Source organism: Ranitomeya imitator, chromosome 1 (assembly GCF_032444005.1).
Source record: "Ranitomeya imitator isolate aRanImi1 chromosome 1, aRanImi1.pri, whole genome shotgun sequence".
Lineage (NCBI taxonomy): Eukaryota > Metazoa > Chordata > Amphibia > Anura > Dendrobatidae > Ranitomeya > Ranitomeya imitator.
In genome coordinates, this window is record NC_091282.1 from 352,635,023 (window position 1) to 352,658,771 (window position 23,749).

General features: G+C 42.0%; 1 protein-coding gene across 2 annotated transcripts in view; it reads right to left on the reverse strand.

The window, feature by feature from the left end:
• Positions 1-23,749, reverse strand: part of ARHGEF40 (Rho guanine nucleotide exchange factor 40) — a 165,499-nt gene that overhangs the window by 55,540 nt on the left and 86,210 nt on the right. For both annotated transcript variants that reach the window (XM_069760341.1, XM_069760350.1), the window contains exons 14-16: positions 6,550-6,763; positions 6,286-6,372; positions 3,428-3,652 (exon numbers count right to left, since the gene is read on the reverse strand). In XM_069760341.1, the coding sequence (XP_069616442.1) occupies positions 3,428-3,652; positions 6,286-6,372; positions 6,550-6,763 (526 nt within the window). The remainder of the gene's footprint in view (positions 1-3,427; positions 3,653-6,285; positions 6,373-6,549; positions 6,764-23,749) is intronic.

A 23,749-nucleotide genomic window follows, 5' to 3' on the forward strand; every position in this document is an offset into this window, starting at 1 on the left:
GGTTGATACCTTTTATACTTCTTTATAGAAGTATAATGAAGTGTTGCAGCCCAGGGTTATGTCAAAATGGGGTCTCTAGGGGAATATCAGCACAATCATATATTTTTTTTTAGCCCCTCACCACACCCTACCTGCCAGTTTATGAATTGGAAACAGCATTTGACAATTTCTGACTTTCCAGTATGGGCTATAGGAGTTGTAAATAGTGATGAGCGAGTATGCTCACGTTTTCTGAGCATGCTCGGGTGTTCTCTGGGTATCTTGGGCGTGCTCGTAGATTATGTTTGAATTCCCGCAGCTGCATGATTTGCGGCTGCTAGACAGCCTGAATACATGTGAGGATTCCCTAACAAACAGGCAATCCCTGCGTGCGTTCAAGCTGTCTAACAGCCGCAAATCGTGCACCTGTGGAGACACAAACATAATCTACGATACTGCCCAAGATACTCGGAGAACACCCGAGCGTGCTCAGAAAACTCGAGTAACGAGCACACTCGCTCATCACTAATTGTGAATCTACAAAATCCCCCAAATTAAATTCAGGGTTTTTTATCCTTTTGACTTGGGTCCATGGTCTTAAATATTTAAGCTGGCTTAACATGAAGTATAGAAATATATGAGGAAGCGCCATACCAGCCAACTCTTTAGGTCTTTGTAGTTTTGCCAGTTGCAAATTAGAACTAGTGGAACCTCATACAAAACAGACAATCATGTAATCTACAGTAATTATTTAAAGGATTTTGGTATCCATGTGAAGATGTGTTGTAGAATATATAAACATTTAGGTTGGATGACCCATTTGATCAGATTGTTCCTACGTGCTACAGAAAGACGAAGGGCACTCTCAGGCCCAACACCACCAAGTTTAATAAACTGGATCTACTGGGAGAAAGATATAGCATGAAGGACTTTGTCCAACTTATTAATAGACCGGAATAGCCCCCATAATGATCAATCACCTGTATAGCCCTTGGGATAATAATAGATCAACTGCATACAGCACCAGATGATCTTCCCCCGATTTGTGAGTTACCATCTATAGATTTAGTCAGATCTAATATGGATAGCCAGTGGCTCCATTGCCAACGCATGCACTAAGGTAGATAAGGGGCAATATTGATGTGTACCCCTAAACAAAGGGAAATAATCAGATACTACACCATTTAGCTGAATAGCTGCTTTAGGGTTTGTCTAGATAACCTAGATAATTGTAATCCATTTTATGAAATTACTTCTGAAGCAAAATGTATGTAAGACTTCTATTATGAAAGATCATTATATGGAATCAAAAGCCTTGGCTGCATCTACGGTCTCCTTCACACTTCCGTCTTTCAGCTCCCGTCACAATCGATTTTTGAGAATGCAGGATCCTGCAAAAAAAATTTGCATTTTCCCATAGACTTGTATTAGCAACGGATTGTGACGGATGGCCATCCGTTTCATCCGTCGGGCACTGGATTCGTTGGAAAATAGCGGTCCGTGGTGCAGAGTTGAAGGTTTTTCTGCACGTCGGAAAATTGGTCAGCGACGCATCCTGCGCTGTCCGTCGTCGGCTATAATGGAAGCCTATGGACCGTCACACACAGGAATCTAGCGACATATCCGTTTTTCCCCTCTGAGCATGCCCGGAAGGATTTTCAATTTCTCTCTCTCTCATCATTTTACTGCGCAACGACGCACAGCAGAAGACGGAAGTGTGAAAGAAGCCTAAGGAAACCAGAGCGCAGTCTTCACATCTTCTAGCCCTGATCTGATACACAAGATGAGCTCCCTTCAAGTAGTCAGAGGTGCTTCTACCATGTATAAGCAAGACTGATCAGAATGTATTATGCTAGTTATAACCTTGTTTAATCCATTAACTAGAATTTTTGTGAGGAGTTTGTAGTCCATATTTAGTAAAGAAATAGGTCTGTAGGACCCGCAGTCCAACAGTTCTTTATCGGGCTTCAATAGTAGCACCACTATTGAGGCTTCATAAAACGAACTTGGAAGACAGCCTACCTCAAAAGAGGCTTTATATATCATCAACAGGCAGGGGAAAATCTCCTCCCTATACTGAATATAGATCTACAAAGGTAAACCATCAGGCCCAGAAGCCTTGCCTTTAACCATATCTGATGAGGCCTCCTTAAGTTCCTCCATATTTAAGTTAGCCTCTAAGATGCATACTTGTTCCATGGTTGATTGGGGAAATTTAATATCTTTAAGATAGGTTCCAATTTAATCCGCCGTATATGATAACTGACATATGTATTTCTTGATAATAGCCTGAGAATGCTTCTAAAATAGAATTGTTGGAAGTCACACAGGGGCACATTTATAAAATTATCTCAGCACAGGAACATTTTTTTAACACATCCAATTGCGGAACTTATTTTTATTTTGAGATCTATTTATGAAAATGTACTTTTTGCGTGGGACAACCCCTTTAAATGCTAGTCTCCCAATGGCATCAGCTATAACTATGGTCTCTGAGTCCCCAATGACACGGAAGAGAAGAGTGGTTTATCTCACCCCAGAGCTGCATATACAGTTACACTGCGCAGCACTGTTGAATATTGTTCTCCATGCTGCTCTGCTACTGACTGTGTGCTACCAAAGTAAAACAAGTGCAGGAATTCTGCTTTCTGTAAGTTTAGTGTAATGATGACATCATAGCAGGAAGTCTCCACACACTTGCTCAGAGACAACTGAAAATTCATGATACAGGATGCATAGGGGACAACTGGTTAAAATGCAGGGCAAAAGTCACATAATGGCCAGAAACACTGTTATTCTTCATATATGTACACATGACAGCTTGTTCTACAAAGTTATTTGAAGTAATAGGTACATTTTAATAAAACTTTTTTTCTAGACTATAAGATGCACTTTTTAGCAAAAACATTTTTTGCCATAATCTTATTGTCCGTAAGCAGCTACTTATGATTGAGGAATATGTTGATACAGTATCCTACTCGATCACTGAGGGAACTATGTAGCGGCACAGTTCTCACTCCTCCTGCCCAACAATCATATGTGATTAGTGCATGCCAAATGAGAAAGCTATCTGGACCTGCAGAATTACTGTTAAAATTCGTGGTATTGACTCCTTCACTTCCAAACACCTCTAGAGAAGTTCTAATTAGAAGAAAATATGTTCTTCTTGATGCATAAGCCCGGGACGTTTAGCAGAATAACTGATTTTGATTACTTATAGCTCCAAAAAATATTTTCCTTGGAAATATACATGTAACGTGTAATGTTAATATAGCCCTAATATGTTGTTTCTGAAGAAGTCCATACTTGCACAACCAATTACTACAGCACAAACATTAATCCAGTCTTGACCATTAGGGAGAGATGCCTTTTCCAGTAGGGCTCCTGTGAAAAATACGTACAACCTTGTGTTCAACAGAAGAATGAGACAGATGTCCTAGGGGGTTACCTCAAATCCACGAATGGCTTCGGCAGCTAGTAGATTTTTCCCATGGAGCACCAGGGAACCTACGAGTTCTTGAGCAGCATGTAGGGACTGTCGTTCTTGTTCAGCATCTTGGTCACACTCTTGCATCATGTCTCCTAGAAAGCGTTGATACAGGTCCAATTGCTCCAGTGGTCTCTGCAGAATTCCCCGTGACTCTTCCTCTTCCTTCTGGTCCCTCTTTTTACCCTGAATGAAAAAGGTTTCCAAACATGTTTATTTTTTTCAGAGCATATAAAAGGAACTGCAAAATCAGTGGGCAATTGTTGAATTTGTAAAACACGCTAAAAGGGTTAATCATAACATGAGGATGCCTTTACATGCTGCAATAATACATAGGAGTTATTGATTTCTTGCTTGTGTAACTGTACATTATTGAACATATATTAAATCCACACACATGACTGACACTACTTTTTGTATCCCTGATCCCACCCTTTATTTGCCTTTATGCCTACATTAAAGATTTTTGTACATGCATGCTTTATGCCCATGTACAGACCGCTCATACACCCTAAAAAGTATACAGTATATGTGCATAAAAAAGATGTTCTTATTCATTTTCGCGATGATGCAATTTGTATTATTTAGGTCCATAACGATTTTTTCCAAATGTAGCAAGCTCTAATGTGCCATTTTAATGCAAACCTGTCAATAGGAAAGTGTAGAAAATAGGATTTTAATCAAACCCATGCCATATTATATTTATCCCAAGTAGTCATCTGGGCTGGACCTTTCCTGTGAATAATAATGTAATTAGGAATCTAGTCACGCCCACTGTGGTGTGACTGACATGCCAATCCTGATAGCACTGGAATGGCTGCTGAAACCCAGTGCATGCTCTTTGTATTCCACCTTCCACTTCCCCCACATGCTCTATGGATTTCTGTTTTCTGGAAAATGCACTACCCTCAGCTCCATCTGTGCACTACACATGCACAAGAAGCTGAGAGGCAGATTGGAAGATTTATGCATTCACATCATTACAGCTTGGACTGGTTGACTAGTCACAGGAAAGGCTTCAGTGGGAGAAAAGAATTATAATACAACACCCGTGATTAAAACTTAAAATGTTCTTCACTTTCACCAGAAGATGATTACAGTGCAGTGTAATTGTTTTTCAAAATGACTCTATTAGCGATCTTTAATGATAACCCGCAACACGGACAGCCCGAAGTCTGTGCTGCGGGCTGCACTAAATTAGGAAGCATCCTGCTTGTCACACTTAGATGAAGCCTTCAGTGTGTGACCGAGAGATGTAAGATCCTGTAATTCTGCCTAGTTTCATTTCTTTGGTTTTGCGTTAGCTTTTTTGTACTTTATAGATACATTGACGTGGCTCCCCTTTCCCCTTTTTGGGTCCTGAACTGCCCCATCTTTTGAGACTGGCTGGAACGTAGAGAGGTTTTACATTAAAGGGAATCTGTCACCTAGTTTTGGCCCTATAAACTGCGGCCACAGCCATGTAACCTGAAAGATAAGAGAAACAGGTTATATTATACTCACCCAGGGGCGGTCCCGCTACGGTCCGATGGGCGTCGCAGGTCTGGGTCCAGTGCCTCCCATCTTCATACGATGACATCCTCTTCTTTGCTTCCTGCGCAGGCGCACTTTGTCTGCCCTGTTGAGGGCAGAGCAAAGTACTGCAGTGTGCAAGCGCCGGGAAAGGTCAGAGAGGCCCAGCACCTGCGCACTGCGGTACTTTGCTCTGCAGAGCAGATAAAGTACGCCTGCGCAGGAAGCAAAGAAGAGGACGACATCGTATCAAGATGGGAGGCGCCGGACCTGGACCTGCGATGCCCATCGGATCGGACCGCAGCGGGACCACCCCTGCGTCAGTATAATCTAAATTGTTTTTCTTATCTTTCAGGATACATCGGGGGGCTTATCTACAACATTATAGAATGCTGTAGATAAGCCCCTAATGGCGGTGGCCCCAGTTTATAGGCCCAAAATTAGGTGACAGATTCCCTTTAAAGATAGAACCATCCCAATTGGGTACACTTTGTCAGGATGGGATTCATTTCTTGTTGTTGTTGTTGTTGTTTTTTTTTAATTAAAAAAATTTGATCAAGGGGTAGAAATTGCATAAGATAATGAAAAAGATTACTTACATAATAAATCCACCACCATTCCAACAGTGCATAACTAATGGGGCCTATGATTGGTTGCAGTGATCTTTGTTTATTCAACTACTGCAAACATGCCCCTGACAGCCCACATGACTGCTGGTTTCAGTAGCTCACAGAGGACAGTAATTGCCTGCATTGGCCTTGTGAGTAGACAGTGATGTACCGTAAATGCTGTGGGACAGACTAGAGGGCATACCCGATCAATGAGGAGTTAGAAGAGTGCAGATGTATAAGGTTGGTAATATTTAAAACTATTGGGAACACTTTAGGACAAAACTTGTATAGATGTGTCTTTGTGCTAGTTGGCGTAAAAGAAGATCCATTGCAGTAAGCAGAAACTCCAGTGATCCAACTACTTTTGAATAAAAATGGAAATTAGAACATAGAATCCTATCAGAGTTGATTATTTTTCTAGTACAAGCAGATAGGAAACATTTATTTGATTGAAGGGGCTTCAGTGAAAGCCCATATAAAGTTTCCTAAACAATATTTTCATGGATTTAATCACCATTCCAGTAAAATAGTGTTACAATGTTAAATACCAGTCTAAAATGCTGATTCAGAGTAATTCTGCGCTGTGAGCAGAAAGGTCAGGAAACCTTTCAACACTGACATCCATTCATTTCACAAGATGTAGTGAAAGGAAGGATAAAATGCTCAATTCTGACCTTAAGTTCCCTCATCACTCACCTTTAAACTCCCACTGGGAGATGGAAGGAACAGCTCTACCTTCTGTTTGTTTTTCACATATAGAGAGTATAAACGTAACTGATCTGCCTAAAAGATAAATCAATATGTGAGACATAAAGTAGAACAAATAGGACTCATGTCACTACTGGTGAATAGATGTATGAAGAATAGACAGCATGAACATATCCTACACAGACATGATTTGTGTGACTCAGAGCAGCTGCAGGGGAGAAGTAAGACGGGGTCAAGAGGGCTTGGACTCACATGCTGCAGGAAGCAGTAAGAGACAGTCAGGGGATGAGACACACAATTCTGGAGATCTCTCAGGAAATGAGTGTGGAAATTAAGAAGCTGCTCCAAGCTCCCTCTTAGTGCAAGGCCTGCCGGACACGACCCTCTAACTTCCAGAGACCGTCGCAGAGACTGAATGTAACTTCTCTCTGAGCACAGGAGATCTAATAGCAAACGCTGAGGTGACCTATAGTGAACAATGGAAATCAAAGTTTAAAAAAATGGCAAATATACATATAATAGAATATGGCGTAAAATTGCAAATAGCAGTACCAATGGTTCATGGTCAAATATTAGCATAACATGGTGCATCTCGGCAATATATAACAGAGAACAGGAAATGCAAGGTACCCTACTTAGCCACCTCCCTGGATCAGATAATCAGCTAAGGCCCCTTTCACACAACAGGTTTTTGCCATCAGGCTAAATGCGGCGTCACGCTGGAGCAACAGATCCGACATAAATTGTGGAAAAACTGATGCGACGGATCCGTTTTTTTTTGCCGGAACCGTCTAGCAGATCCGGCTAAATCCGTCCGTTTTTTAATCCGTTTTACGACAGATCCGGTTTTTAAAAACCTGTATATACAGTGTTCCTAGAGCCCATCTTTGACAGGTTGTAGAGGAGCAATTTGCGAAGATGGAAGGTGTGATGGCAACCATTCTGAAGATATCTGTGGATTTTACTTTTGAGGCAAATTGTTTGAAAGCGATTGTTCTGGAGAAGTAGTGAGAGAGACAGCAGTGCATCATGCGTCTGCGCCAACGGCGTTTTTGGATTCACCCAATAAGCACAGAGAATGACACGTGTTTTTTTTTCTACTTTACACATGGAGTTACGAGGAAACCCCAAGAAGTTTTTCAGATACATGCAGATGAAAGCGGAGAACTTCGACTTGTTAGAAGTGATACATATTGTCGATTCTCCATTTCACCGGCGGAGCGTCTGATGGTGACTCTTCGGTAAGCCATTTTTATTGAATCTCCTACTGGTAAAGCACACTTATAACTGTAATGTTGTTGCTTGTATAGTTTTATAATTATTTTTATAGTATCTCCTACTGGTAAAGCACACTTATAACTGTAATGTTATTGCTGGTATTTTGTACTAATTTTTTGTCTTGCTTTTTTTCACAGATTCCTTGCAACTGGAGAATCCCTGTCGTCACTACATTTTCAGTTTAGACTTGGGATTTCTACAATATCGGTAATTGTGAAGCACACCTGCCATGCATTGTGGGACTCTTTCAATGGTGAGTTTATACCACACCCCACAACGGAGAGTTGGCTGGAGATTGCCAAAAATTACAACAAATTTGTCAGTTTCCCAATTGCTTGGGAGCAGTGGACAGGAAACATATCCACATTGTCAAACCTGTTGCATCTGGATCGGAATTTTTAACTACAAAAAATATTTCTCCATTGTGCTTTTGGCCATCGCTGATGCGGAATACAAATTTATAGCGGTCGATATTGGGGCCTATGGCCGCTCCAATGAATCCCAAGTTTTTAAAGTATCTGCAATGGGGCGTCATCTCTATGGAAACACCTTCCAATTTCCACCCCCCAAGACCGCTGCCTGAAACCTCTGGGTCACCAATGCCATTTGTATGTGTTGGAGATGAAGCGTTCCCACTCTCGGAACACCTGCTTAAGCCTTACTCAAGTAGTGTATTGACACCAACTAAAAGAATTTTTAATTACCGACTTACACGAGCACAAAGAATGGTGGAGTGCGCTTTTGGGATTCTAACAGCAAAATGGCAAGTTCTGTTAACCGCTATCAACCTGAAAACTGACACAGTCGACGAGGTGGTTAAAACTTGTGTGGTCCTGCACAATTTTGTTATATGCAAGGAACAGATTTCCATTGATGACAACTTTGAAGAAACCACCTTGCTGATTATCACAACATTACTTATAGAAGTTCTGTGTCAGTTTCCAGAATGAGGGACAAATTTGCTGAATACTTTATTTCACCTCAAGGAAGAGTAGACTGGCAGGATGAGAGAGTGTGAAAAATTTGTCTTGGACCTTATTACCCAAAGTATCTGACCTTTTTTTTACCCAAAGTATTGTACCTGATTGGGTTTTACCCAAAGTATTGTACTTTAATTTACCCAAAGTATTTAACATTATGATTTAATAAATGAAAGACAAAAATTTTAAAAACAAAAAACTGTTTTATTTACAAATTGACTAAAGTTTCATAAATTTAGGTAGTGTGGGGTGGAGATAATACTGCCGAGGCTGTCAGATTGGGATACTTTGACAGTGGGAGTGTGGAGAGAGGATTGTGGTGATGGTGACGGATCAGGAGGAAAAACAGAAGGTGAAGGGGTGGAGAAAGAAATAGAACGTGTGGACATAAAAGCGGGAGTAGTGTTGGGATTTTGGAAGGTTTGAGGGGTGGAGTGGAGGGATTGGGAGGCAGAAGAGGTGGTGGGTGGAGAAGAGGGTTGTGTTGGGGGCATGATGGTTGTGGAAGGAGACTGGTGGTAGTGGGCAGGGAGTAGAGGTTGGGCAGGGAGTGGAGGCGCAGGTGATGTGGTAGGGAACTGGTACGGGGCAGAATGCTGGTAGGGGGCAGATTGCTGGTGCGGGGCAGAGTGCTGGTATGGGGCAGGATGATGGTACTGTATAGGAGGGGGAGGAGGCTGCAGGGGGGCAGGTGGTGGAGGATCTACCGGGGCAGGTAGAGGGTCTTGAGAGGTAACATGCGCTAGGTCAAATGGGCAGGTTTGCATTACATGCATCTGCTGGTCAGGAGATAGCTTTTCTATGCGCTCAAGTACTGCCTGGAAAAAAGAGTGGTTTGGCGATTTACTTGCATTTGAATGCATCCTATCCAGACGTGTGTGCAACTTGAGAATACTGTTGTTGAGCAAATTAAATCCTGCACTCATTTGCTCAGACAACAGTTTCAGACAGTTCTGGAAGGCTGAATTCAGATGCAAAAACTCAGGCGCATAGCTCTTTTCCTGACCCCTCTGGCGCTGCCACCCAGAACCCACAGGTGTTCTAGAGGTGGCAGCATCAGAGGGGTGGGGTAAAGGAAAAGCTATATCCTCACCAGCAGCTTCATGTAACGAAGTCTGCCACCATGCTCCAGTGCTGGTGGATGGGACCGAGGGATCAGATGTGAGGTAAGGCTGGGATGGTGCAGAGGGGTCAGGTCTGTCGAAGTGTGCCGCGGTGGCAGTCTCCTGAGGGATTGTTTCAGAAAGGTTCAAGTCTGCAGGCTCCCGAGTGCTGCAGACGGTGTTGCGGAAAAAAGAAAAAAAAATGCAATTATTATATTGATATTGCTTGGCCCTGGCTGAAACACTAAAAAAAAGTGTTAGACATGTAAACATTTTTTATTAAATGAGGTGGGTAATATTTACCTTCTGCTCACCATCGTCGACCGGAGGAACGACAGCTGCTGGCTGGCTGGCCTGGAGCAGGTTCAGCTCTGGCTCTTGTGGCAGGTTCAGCTCTGGCAGCAGGTTCAGCTCTGGTTCTGGTGGCAGGTTCAGCTCTGGCTCTGGCGGCAGGTTCAGCTCTGGCTCTGGTGGCAGGTTCAGCTCTGGCTCTGGTGGCAGGTTCAGCTCTGGCGGCAGGTTCGGCTCTGGCGGCAGGTTCGGCTCGGGTGCCAGGTTTAGCTCTGGCTCTGGTGGCAGGTGCGGCTCTGGCTCTGGTGGCAGGTTCAGCTCTGGCTCTGGTGGCAGGTTCAGCTCTGGCTCTGGTGGCAGGTTCAGCTCTGGCTCTGGTGGCAGGTTCAGCTCTGGCTCTGGTGGCAGGTTCAGCTCTTGAGGCGGGTGTTCTCTGTGTCTTGCTGGCTGGTAAATGGATGAGTGAAGGCCTAATTGGCTGGCTTTATATCTGTTTCCTAATTGAGGGCTGGCCAATCGGAGCATGCTCAGTTAAAAAAAAAAGGAATCCGGCGCTATATCCGTTATTTGCCGGCAACCATAGGCTTCCATTCTAGCAAAAAGCCGGAAGCGCTGGATCCGGTGCAGTCCGGTTTTCGTCGCAGACAAAAAGCGTAACTTTGAACGTTTTTTTCCAGACGCCGGAAAACAGTTTTTGCCGTTGAAAGACGGACGAAACATGAGGCACTAATACAAGTCTATGAGAAAAAAAACGGATCTGGCGACAGCTTTCGCTGGATCCGTTTTTTTCAAAAATTGCCAGATTGAGCCTGATGGCAAAAACCTGATGTGTGAAAGGGACCTAATGGGGAATATTGCACAGACTGCTGAACATGCTATATACAACTGAAAAGTAGCAGAAACCGCACTGAAATTTGCTGTAATATAAATCCTCCTTATATAAATCTGCTTGCAAGTGCACAACGCCACAGTTCTTCGTGATATGAGCAGACATTTGTGAACCTAGCAGTCTATTTCCACAGTGGAAACACAACACTGGAATTTTTCATTATGGAATAAAAACATGCACATCTTCCAGCAATGGCTGCCTGCCAACATACAGTTCATGTGGATAGTAGAATTTTCTGTGTATTTTTTCAATGTCTGTTACAAGGAAAGAAATATTAGCACACTTTTACAATTACCCTTGTGAAAATGAGACAGGTATGGCTAAAAAGAGAGCAAATGACAGAATACGACTGGCTGCTTACACTTATAGCACCTATTCAATATCTGGAGAAATTAGCCTTTGAGCTTCCTCTTCCCTGCTTCTCTAATTAGTGCTCTCATTACTTTGGATGTCAGTTTAGGTGGTCTGCCATGTCTTGCTAAGTTTGCAGTTGTGCCATATTCCTTAAATTTTGGGGTGATTTGAACAGTGCTCTATGAGATATTCAGAGCTTGGGCCATTTTATTTTTATAACCTACTTGATTCTCCTCCACAACTTTATCCATTAGGCCGGCGTCACACTACCGTAGAATACAACCCAGTGTTAATCTATGGGGCAGCTAAAATTAGATCACAGACATGGCACAAAACTAAAGTACCGTAATTTCAAATGTTAACTTTCTGGCTTTAAGATACACTAAAAGAAATGAAGAAAATGTGCCCGGCATCTGTGCACTGCAGTACTTTGCCCTGCCCTCAACATGGCAGACAACGTTCGCCTGTGCCAGACCTGGTCGCCCATCAGATCCGAAATGAACTGGGACCGCCCCTGGGTGAGTATAATATAACCTGTTTTTCTTACTTTTCAGGTTACATCGGGGGCTTATCTAGAGCATTACAGAATGCTGTAGATAAGCCCCTGATGCCGGTGGCCTTAGCTTATATACGATTTTTGGGGTTACAGATTCCCTTTCATAAAAGATAATGAAAAAAAAAAAATGAAAAAAATGGCGTGGGCTCCCGCATAGTTTTGCAATCAACGGAGGGAAAGCCGACGGCCGATGTTTACAGCCTGGGAAGAGGGTAATACCAATGGAGCTTCCCAGGCTATTAATATAATCTCACAACTGTATATTTAGCCTTTAATGGCTATTAAAATGAGGGAACCCTAAAAAATTGATGTGGGGTCCCCCTATTATTAATAACCAGCAAAGGCTATGCAGACAGCTGCGGGCTGATATTAATAGCCTAGTAAGGGGGCATGGATACTGACCCCCCCAGACTAAAAACATCAGCTCTCAGCCACCCCAGAAAATGAGCATCTCTAAGATGTGCTAATTCTGGCACTTAGCCTTGATCTTCACACTTGCCCTGTAGTGTTGGCAAGTGGCGTAATAGTTGGGGGGGATGGGGGTTGATGTCACCTTTGTATTTTCAGGTGACATCAAGCTCCGAAGTTAGTAATGGAGAAGCGTCAATAAGACGGCCCCATTACTAACCCCATAGTCACATTGTATGAAAACAAAGATACCCAGAATAAAGTCCTTTAATTGAAAGAATGACACAGACTCCTTTAATAAATCCTAATTAAACCATACTTACGACCTTGCCCATTCCACTGAAGCCCTTGTCATTTTCAAAAGAGTTAAAAATAAAAAACAACAATATTCCTCACCTTTCCGCAGAGATGCTGCTAATCCGTTTGTTCCACGATGGGTCTAGCTCTGCTACATCTAGATGGCAGGATGCATGGTTGCATGAAGCAAACATACAGCCTGTCATCCAGCAGATACACTGAGCGTGTGCCCAGTGTCTCCTTGTGAACTCCTATTCCCTGTCTGAGCACACCGTGAGCATGAGAAAGTTCTTTTTGCGGTGCTGTCAGACAGGTCTAAGCCAGTACAATTATGCAGATACCAAACATGCAAAGGTTTTTTCACATGGTGAAAAAGAATTCTGAAATTTGTAAAAAAAAAACAAAACAATCGCTTGTGTCACCATTTTTCAAGACCCGTAATGTTTTAAATTTTTGGTCGATGTGACTGCGTGAGGGAGTACTTTTTGTGCCCAGTTCTAACATTTTAATTAATACTATTTTGGGGTAGATACATTGCTTTGATCGCCTCTTATTGTATTTTGTTGAAGTGTTGTGGCTGACGAAAAAACGTAATTCTGGCCATTCAGTTTTTTTTATAATTACGCCACTTACCGATTTGATCAATTTATTTAATATTTTAATATATCTTACTTTTAAGAATGCAGCGATGCAAAATATGTGTTTTGTTTGTTTATTTGTTTTTAATGGGGAAAAAGGGGTGATTTGAAATTTTATTTTTAATTTTTTTTTCACTTTCTACTGTATTTGTTAATCCCCTTTGGAGACTTGAACCTGCAATCATCCGATCGCTTGTATTATACAGTACACAGCAATACCACAGTGTTCAGCAGTTCCCAGGCTGTCATTCAACCCATCAGCACCTCAGAGATTGACAGCGGCATTCAACAGGTTAACAGCCGCAGGCAGTGCTCCCCTGCATGCATTGCGGTTAGCGGCAGATAATTGATGAATAACACAGCAATCATCTGCTGGCAAAGATGCTGGCTCAGCTTGCTAGCCATCATCAAAGTCAGGGAGCCAGCAGATGTCGTAAATGTACATCATACAGGTGCATCTCACAAAATTAGAATATCATCAAAAAGTTAATTTATTTCAGTTCTTCAATACAAAAAGTGAAACTCATATATTATTTAGAGTCATTACAAACAGAGTGATCTATTTTAAGTGTTTATTTCTGTTAATGTTGTTGATGATGGCTTACAGCTAATGAAAACCCAAGTGTCATTATCTCAGTAAATTAGAATACTTTATAACACCAGCTTGAAAAAATTATTTTAAAATCCGAAATGTTGGCCTGCTGAAATGTATGTTCAGTAAATGCACTCACTACTCGGTCAGGGCTCCTTTTGCATCAATTACTGCATCAATGCGGCGTGGCATGGAGGTGATCAGCCTGAGGCACTGCTGAGTAGTGATGAGCAAGTGTACTTGTTGCTCTGGTGGTCTCCTAGTATTTGTAACTTCTCGGAGATTTAGTTTTTGTAGACGCAGCTGCATGATTTACGGCTGCTAGCCAGCCTGAGTACATGTGGGGGTTGCCTGGTTGCTAGGCAATTCCCACATGTATTCAAGCTATCAGCTGTAAATCATGCAGCTTAGGCAACGAAAACTAAATCTCCGAGCAGTTACAAATACTCAGAGACCACCCGAGCGTGCTTGGGAAAACCCGAGCAACGAGTATACTCGCTCATCACTACTGCTGAGGTGTTATGGAAGCCCAGGTTGCTTTGATAGAAGCCTTCAGCTCATCTGCATTGTTGGGTCTGGGGTCTCTCATCTTCCTCTTTACAACACCCCATAGATTCTCTATGGGGTTAAGGTCAGACAAGTTTGTTGGCCAATAAAGCACAATGATACTGTTGCTTTTAAACCAGGTATTGGTTCTTTTTGGCAGTGTGGACAGGGGCCAAGTCCTGCTGGAGAATGACATTTCCACCTCCAAAAAGCTTGTCAGCAGAGGGAAGTATGAAGTGCTCTAAAATTTCCTGGTAGACGTCTGCGCTGACTTTGGTCTTGATAAAACACAGTGGACCTGCACCAGCAGATGACATGGCTCCCCAAAACCGTCTTGTATTTAAGAAAGTTATATTTTATTCACTCACCCTGGGCTTCAATAAATTCGTTTTTTCTCTTCTTTCGCTATTTATCCTAGCAGATATGCCCCATTTTATGTGTACACATGTGGTGGTGAACATATTCTCTTTGATATATCGGATATCACCACCTATTATAACTATACACTAAGACTCATACATGTGTATTTTGTCTCTAAGATTCCTTATTGATATAATTGTACTGGCCTAGAGAATCATATTGCCAGATCAGTTTTACCACATAGTGGACATAGTAAATAAAAACCAAATGCGGAATGCATCACATGATAAAATGAATGCAATAATTTAAAAGTACAACTTGTCTCGTAAAAAAAAGTTCTCATATGACTATGTGAATGGAACTATAAATAATGTTATAGCTCTTAGAATAAGGGGAGGAAAAAACGAAAGCATAAAAATTGCCCGGTCGATGAGGGGTTAAATTCACCCAAATGATTGTCACTAGTCTTGTCTGCCCAGGTAAACAGTGAAAATAGGCTCTATACGTCATCTGCAATGTCCACTTTTTACTGAAAGTTCCTTTATGGTAGGCTAAAGCAGGCCAAACAACAAAGAGAATAATCCCAACTCAGAAATTTATATTGCTAGAGCATGTTATCACTGTATGATTGGTGTGGGGGAGGGGGTCCAAGATGGAACTCCTAATGATCATGAGAATTAAAAGGGTATCCCCATTTCTAAGATCCTATCCCAATAGATCCTATCCCAATATGTAGTAGGTGTAATAATAATATTAGAAATACCTCCAATTAGAAATGTAGTCTAGTTCTGATTCGCTTTGTCGCTTTCCCCATGTGCAAGCATTGCAGTAACTTAGGTATCCATGGTTACGACCACTCATATAGTAACAGTTAGCAATTTGCATATGGTCATATCTATGGATAGCAAGCTATTGCAATGCCTGCACATGGGGTAAGTGACCTACTTTATCAGGAAAACTATATGACATTTCTAATGGGCAGCATGGCGGCTCAGTGGTTAGCACTGCAGTCTTGCAGCGCTGGGGTCATGGATTCAAGTCCCACCAAGGACAACATCTGTAATGAGTTTGTATGTTCGCCCCGTGTTTGCGTGGGTTTCCTCCAGGTTCTCCGGTTTCCTCCCACATTCCAAAGACATACTGATAGGGATTCTAGATTGTGAGCCCCAATGGGGACAGTGATGATAATGTCTGTAAAGCGCTGTGGAATTAATGGCACTATATACAGTACAGACCAAAGGCTTGGACACACCTTTTCATTTAAAGATTTTTCTGTATTTTCATAACTATGAAAATTGTACATTCACACTGAAGGCATCAAAACTATGAATTAATACATGTGGAATTATATACTTAGCAAAAATGTGTGAAACAACTGAAATTATGTCTTTTATTCTAGGTTGATGACTGCTTTGCACACTCTTGGCATTCTCTTGATGAGCTTCAAGAGGTAGTCACCGGGAATGGTCTTCCAACAATCTTGAAGGAGTTCCCAGAGATGCTTAGCACTTGTTGGCCCTTTTGCCTTCATTCTGTGGTCCAGCTCACCCCAAACCATCTCGATTGGGTTCAGGTCTGGTGACTGTGGAGGCCAGGTCATCTGGCATAGCACCCCATCACTCTCCTTCTTGGTCAAATAGCCCTTACACAGCCTGGAGGTGTGTTTAGGGTCATTGTCCTGTTGAAAAATAAATGATGGTCCAACTATAGGCAAACCGGATGGAATAGCATGCCCTTGCAAGATGCTGTGGTAGCCATGCTGGTTCAGTATACCTTCAATTTTGAATAAATCCACAACAGTGTCACCAGCAAAGCACCCCCACACCATCACACCTCCTCCTCCATGCTTCACGGTGGGAACCAGGCATGTAGAGTCCATCCGTTCACCTTTTCTGTGTCGCACAAAGACACGGTGGTTGGAACCAAAGATCTCAAATTTAGACTCATCAGACCAAAGCACAGATTTTCACTGGTCTAATGTCCATTCCTTGTGTTCTTTTCCCAAATAAGTCTCTTCTGCATGTTTGCTTTCTTTAGCAGTGGTTTCCTAGCAGCTATTTTACCATGAAGATCTGCTGCACAAAGTCTCCTCTTAGCAGTTGTTGCAGAGATGTGTCTGCTGCTAGAACTCTGTGTGGCATTGACCTGGTCTCTAATCTGAGCGGCTTTTAACCTGCGATTTCTGAGGCTGGTGACTCGGATAAACTTATCCTCAGAAGCAGAGGTGACTCTTGGTCTTCCTTTCCTGGGGCGGTCCTCATGTGAGCCAGTTTCTTTGTAGCGCTTGATGATTTTTGCAACTGCATTTGGGGACACTTTCAAAGTTTCCCCAATTTTTTCAGACTGACTGACCTTCATTTCTTAAAGTTATGATGGCCACTCATTTTTCTTTACTTAGCTGCTTTTTTCTTGCCATAATACAAATTCTAACAGTCTATTCAGTAGGACTATCAGCTGTGTATCCACCAGACTTCTGCTCAACACAACTGATGGTCCCAACCCCATTTATAAGGCAAGAAATCCCACTTATTAAACCTGACAGGGCACACCTGTGAAGTGAAAACCATTTCCGGTGACTACCTCTTGAAGCTCATCAAGAGAATGCCAAGAGTGTGCAAAGCAGTCATCAAAGCAAAAGGTGGCTACTTTGCAGAACCTAGAATATAAGACATATTTTCAGTTGTTTCACACTTTTTTGTTAAGTATATAATTCCACATGTGTTAATTCATAGTTTTGATGCCATCAGTGTGAATTTACAATTTTCATAGTCATGAAAATACAGAAAAATCTTTAAATGACAAGGTGTGTCCAAACTTTTGGTCTGTACTGTAGGTGAATATTAGGTATTACCCCCTTACCAGGCTATAAACATCGGCCCCCAGCCATCAGTTTTCCCTCTGCTGGTTACGAAAATTGTGCAGGAGCCCACGCCATTTTTTTCCGAAAAATAATATTTTATTAATTAAATACATGTATAGTAACCTGCACACACTGTACTAATTTGTCACAGACATCTATATATCTACATATTCTATTTGTATTAACTGTATGGCCATGACAGGGTTTTGATGTGGTGGTCTCTTAATTTTTCCGAGAGCTGTATATCTATTCTATCTATTCTATTCTAACCTGTCACGCTGTGATAACACTGTACGTGACACATGAATTGCTGGTTGTTATTCTATCTAAAAAAAAATAATATATATAATATGTGTGTTTTGACGAGTATTTCCTTTGAAAACGATGTGTAAATGACAGAGAATTACTGCATGTAAAACCTCACGTTAAAATTGCATTGCAATCGGACAGCAATCACACTACATTCGGATGTAAATCAGATGCTAGTTGTGAAAAATCGGATTGTACTCGCATGACACTCGTGCGACTCTCAGCAGGGAGACTCGGACCGATTTTTCATACGTTTAGTGTGACTTCGGCCTAAAACTTGATATATAAGCTACGGATTTTTATGTCTAACCAGCAGATTCTACATTGTAAGGAGATTAAACATATTTTGCTCCAAAAATGTGCAGAATACTGTATTATAAAATATGAACAGCAAAAACCAGGAGGCATCAAAGCTTTGCCAGAAATCACAGTCATTGAGCTATTATTCACAATCAGACTTTGAATGCAGAATGAGTCTCCTGCTTTTTCTACATGAAAAATGAAAGAGAAATGGAACAAAAAGTATAGATGGCTAATCAGGATGCAATCATGTAGTGCAGTATACACAATGGGGGGAGAGGGGATTTATTAAGGCAATTTGCTGTCTTAGGGCAGTCTCACACGTCCAGATAATTCCGGTACCGGAAAAATCGGTACCGGAATTATCCGTGCCCGTGCGTTTCTGTGACACATCAGTGTGGCACACGTGTGCCGCCCGTGTGCCCACTGGGTACCACACGCACCGTGCTGGGTACCACACGCACCAGCATCTGGTGCTGAAGCCGCCATTGATATCTTCCCTGCAGCAGCGTTTGCTGTAGAGAAGATATGAATATTCCTTTTTTTTAAGTTTCTCGTGTTTAAAATAAAGCTCCATGTCCCCACCCCCCTCCCACTGTTCTTAAAATACTCACCCGGCTTGCTCCCTCGCTGGCGCTGCTTCCTGTCCTGGCCGCACCTTCTACTGTATGAGCGGTCACGTGGGGCCGCCGATTGACTTTAATGGGTTCGTGTAATTCGTGAGCTTCCACGAACACTGACATGTCTCCGTGTTTGGCACGTGTTTCCTGCTCAACTCTCTAAACTGAAGCCGGCACTAAGAGGTGGGAGGGACAATGGGCGTGAGAAACAATTCATATTCATTTTCTTTAATAGAGGGCACACGAGTTAGGCCGGTTTCACACGTCAGTGGCTCCGGTACGTGAGGTGTCAGTTTCCTCATGTACCGGAGACACTGACTCACGTAGACACATTGAAATCAATGTGTCTCTGCACATGTCATCGTGTTTTCACGGACCGTGTGTCCGTGTGCAAAACACGGAGACATGTCAGTGTTCGTGGGAGCGCACGGATTACACGGACCCATTAAAGTCAATGGGTCCGTGTAAAACACGTACCGCACACGGACGCTGTCCGTGTGCAGTTCATGTGCCATGCAGGAGACAGCGCTACAGTAAGCGCTGTGCCCCCCACATGGTGCTGAAGTCGCCATTCATATCTTCTCTCCAGCAGCGTTCGCTGGAAAGAAGATATGAAAAATCCTTTTTTTTTTGTTTTTTCGGGTTTTAAATAAAGATCCCTGTCCCAACCCCCATCCCACCCCCTGTGCGCCCGCCCGCTGGTAATAAAATACTCACCCGGCTCCCTCGCAGCGTCCTGTCCTCGCCGCAGCTTCTCCTGTATGAGCAGTCACGTGGTGCCGCCCATTACAGTCATGAATATGCGGCTCCACCTCCCACACGGATGGCCTACGTGAGCTCACGGACACACGGACACGGATAACTCCGGTACCGATTTTTTCGGTACCGGAATTATCTGGACGTGTGAGACTGGCCTTAGCCGCAGCAGCCGGCTTCCTGCAGCGGCTGTGCAATCACGTGCATCCACTATTACAGAAAATTAATATCCATTGCTCCCACGCCCATGGGAGACATTACCTCCATAACAGTGTCAGCAGCAGATCCCCCACAGTACATCATCACCACATTTTTTGCTTCAATTTTTTTCTATTTTCCTCTTCTAAAACCTAGGTGGGTCTTAGAATCCGATGCATTTTATAATCCGCAAAATATGGTAAATTGCAAGCTTTGGCACATGCGATGTATGCTACTCTAGTCAGTCCACAAAAGGGATGAGAACAGTGGGAGGGGATTTATTGATAAGAACAAGGCCTCCTATGGATCAACAGATATACTATAATTTAGCCCAAGGTTAGTTTAAATTAAAGCACAAATATATGCCGGATCATAGCTGCCCTCCAGACAGGCCAAGAGTTACTAAATGTTTTTAGGAGGTATTTTCCAATTAAAAAATGTAGCAGTTTTTAATGCAGTACAGTTTGGTGCATTAAAGGGTTTGTCCACTACTCAGACAACCCCTTCTGAATACGTATGTCGCCCTAGGTATCACGTGACATTATGTCACGCGATCACAGTGGCCAATCAGCGCTGGCTTCATTCTTCCCTCCTAAAGAAAAACTGCAGCTGTCAGTCAGGCTGGGTGGTGAAGACTGAAAACACTTGTACATAGGAGCTGTTTAATTCTATAGCTTGATTCATCAAATGCTCATCTGCAAGTCATACATCACAGCGATCAATATAAAAAAAAATAGTAAATCAACCCCCCCTTAGTTAGGTAAAACTAATAAAATAAAAAAGGATTTCCATTTTTCCATTAGGGTTAGGGTTGGGCTTAAGTTAGGGTTGGGCTAAAGTTAGGGTTGTGGTTATGGTTGGATTACGCTTAGGGTTAGGATTAGGGGTATGTTGGAGTTAGGATTTTGGTTAGGGTTATGGTTAGAGTTAGAATTGGGGGGTTCCACTGTTTAGGTACATCAGGGAGTCTCCAAATGTGACATGGTGCCACCATTGAATCCAGCCAATTTTGTGCTCAAAAAGTCAAACGGTGCTCCCTTCCTTCTGAGCCCTGCCATGCACCCAAACAGTAGCTTTTCCACGCATATGGGGTATCGGCATACTCAAGAGAAATTGCACAACAAATTTTGTTTTCTATTTTCTCCTGATACCCTTGTGAAAATAAAAAACTTTGGTTCCAAAGTAAATGTTTTGTGAAAAAAGTAAAAATGTTAATTTTTACTTTCCACATTGCTTCAGTTCTCGTGAAGCACCTGAAGGGTTAATAAACTTCTTGAATGTGGTTTTGCGCACCTTGAGGAGTGCAGTTTTTAGAATGGTGTCAGTTTTGGGTATTTTCTGTTATATTGACCCCCCAATCTCACTTCAAATGTGAGGTGCGCCCTAGAAAAATGGTTTTGTAAACTTTGTTGGAAAAATGAAAAATCACTGGTCAACTTTTAACCCTTATAAAAACCTAACAAAATAAATTATGTTTCCAAAATTGTGCTGATATAAAGTTGACATGTGGGAAATGTTATTTATTAACTATTTTGTGTGACATCACTCTCTGATTTAAGGGTACAAAAATTAAAAGTTTGAAAATTCCAAATTGTCAAAATGTTTGCCAAATTTTTGTTTTTTTTCATAAATAAACGCCATAGATTAGTTTATTGGTATGCACCTTGCATCAGGCACTCTGCACTTTATGTATAGCAGGCCATAGAGGATAACATCAGGTTTTATAGATTTAGCACTTTAGGAACTCAGTTTCCTGAATAATTTATAATTGTGCAATATTTCTTTACTGTGATTTGCTTGCTGCTATTAGATCTGATTACATTCACGATATTACCTGGTGTAATTCATTGTTCCCAGCCGTATGTACTTTGAGTTTTACCCTGCTTTTTTCATTTTTTTCTGTATATTAGTTTATCTATTAAAATTGATTTTAAAAGAATTCTACGCATAGTTTATGCCTCTCTTTTTCCCCTGATGATGTTTTGGGGAATATTGGTTTATAAGTATGTGCACACCCTGCGGATTAGGCTTAGGAATTTCTGGTGCGGATTCTGCCTCTCCTGGCAGAAAACGCACCTGCGGACTTGTTGCGCTTTTTGTGCGGTTCCGCAGAATTTTTTGTGCGTTTTTGCTGCGGTTTTCTTGCGGATTTGCTGCGTTTTTTACCCCTGCGGTTTTCTATAATGGAATGGGTACAAAAACGCTGCAGATTCACAAAAAAGATGTGACATGCTACTTCTTTTAAACCGCAGCGTTTCCGCAGCGGTTTTTCCGCAAAGTGTGCACAGCATTTTTTTTTCTCATTGATTTACATTGTACTGTAAATCAATTGTGGATCTGCAGCGTTTCTGCACTGCAAAAAACGCTGTGGATCCGCAGATAAAACGCAACGTGTGCACATAGCCTTAAGTAGTTTTCCTTTAATTGGGCTCACCTGGCACACTAATTATCACAGGTGTTTGAGATTGAGTTCACTGATCCAAAGATCCCTGAGTCATGAATACCATTCAGGAGTTTATTGGAAAACCAAAAAATTACATCTTGATGACACTTCAATACAATCTGCATAATAATTTGGAAAGCGATGTAGAAGCAGTTGACTGTGCTTTGCACAATACCATTTTGCTCATGAACTGTTAGTTTTTCTTCCTTATCAAAATTGCAAATAATGAAGTGATGTCAAGGTTATATAAAGGCTGGTGTTTAAGGAATGCTTATCTACAGATTGATATCTTGCAACCAGCAATCATCTCAGCATCCAACCTGTCATCACACAATCATTTTAGTATCTGTCAAGAGCAGTGCATATTTCTTGTTGCTGCAACCAGAGAAAATGGACTAAAGGTCTCACATTGAAAATGTATCAGCTGTTAAGAGGGTGGGTGATGTGTTATGAGTGGGGGACCCCACTGAGACTGCACAATCACTAGAATGCCAGTTTCTCCCCATTACACGACCCCAGTGAATTTTAATACAGCGGTAGTGGAGCACACTCCTCTCAACTATTCAATGCCTATAGGGCTGATGGAAACAGCTGTGTGCCGCCGCTCCACTGAAAGGTCGCACTGTGAGGAGGAATGTGCAGCTCGGGACCCCTGCTCTAGTAATAGTGGGGATCCAAGTGGTGGGGTCCTCAGCATTCAGTTATAACGGGACATGTGCTGAATATCTTATCGATTGTCACTGATCAGGACTCAATCATAAAACACTGCAATTCCTGTACAGCACGGTGGCTCAGTGGTTAGCACTGTTGATTTGCAGCGCTGTGATCCTGGGTTCAAATCTCATCAAGGACAACATCTGCAAGGAGTTTGCATGTTCTCCCTGTGTTTGCGTGGGTTTCCTCCCACACTCTAAAGACTTAGGCTGCCGTGACACTAGCAGTATTTGGTCAGTATTTTACATCAGTATTTGTAAGCCAAAACCAGGAGTGGAACAAATAGAGGAAAAGTATAATAGAAACATATGCACCACTTCTGTATTTATCACCCACTCCAGATTTTGGCTTACAAATACTGATGTAAAATACTGACCAAATCCTGCTAGTGTGACGGCAGCCTTACTGATCTAAATTGTGAGCCCCATTGGGAACAGTGATGATAATGTATGAAAAGCGCTGTGGAGTATGATTGCGCTATATAAGCAAAGCATAATAAATACAAATCTTTAATATCAATACCACTAGGTTTACACATTTAGTCTGCCATCACACTAGCAGTATTTGGTCAGTATTTTACATCAGTATTTGTAGCCAAAACCAGCAGTGGGTGATAAATCCAGAAGTGGTGCAAATGTATCTATTATACTTTTCCTCTAATTGTTCCACTCCCGGTTTTGGCTTACAAATACTGATGTAAAATACTGACCAAATACTGCTAGTGTGATGGCAGCCTTAGGATTTGGCCATATTGGCGTATAAATAATCAGTTCCATTCTCACCCAGAAGAGTGGGACAATTCTTTTTCTCACTTGTCATCCGTGTGTGGTGTCAGAATACAATCTATTTTTTTTTTTTACTCAGCAGCTATTTATCATTTACAGAACCATTTACAGTTTTCCTATGCTACAGTAATGTGTAGGAAATTACAGTAGTAATAATGTATCTGTAAAAATGGAT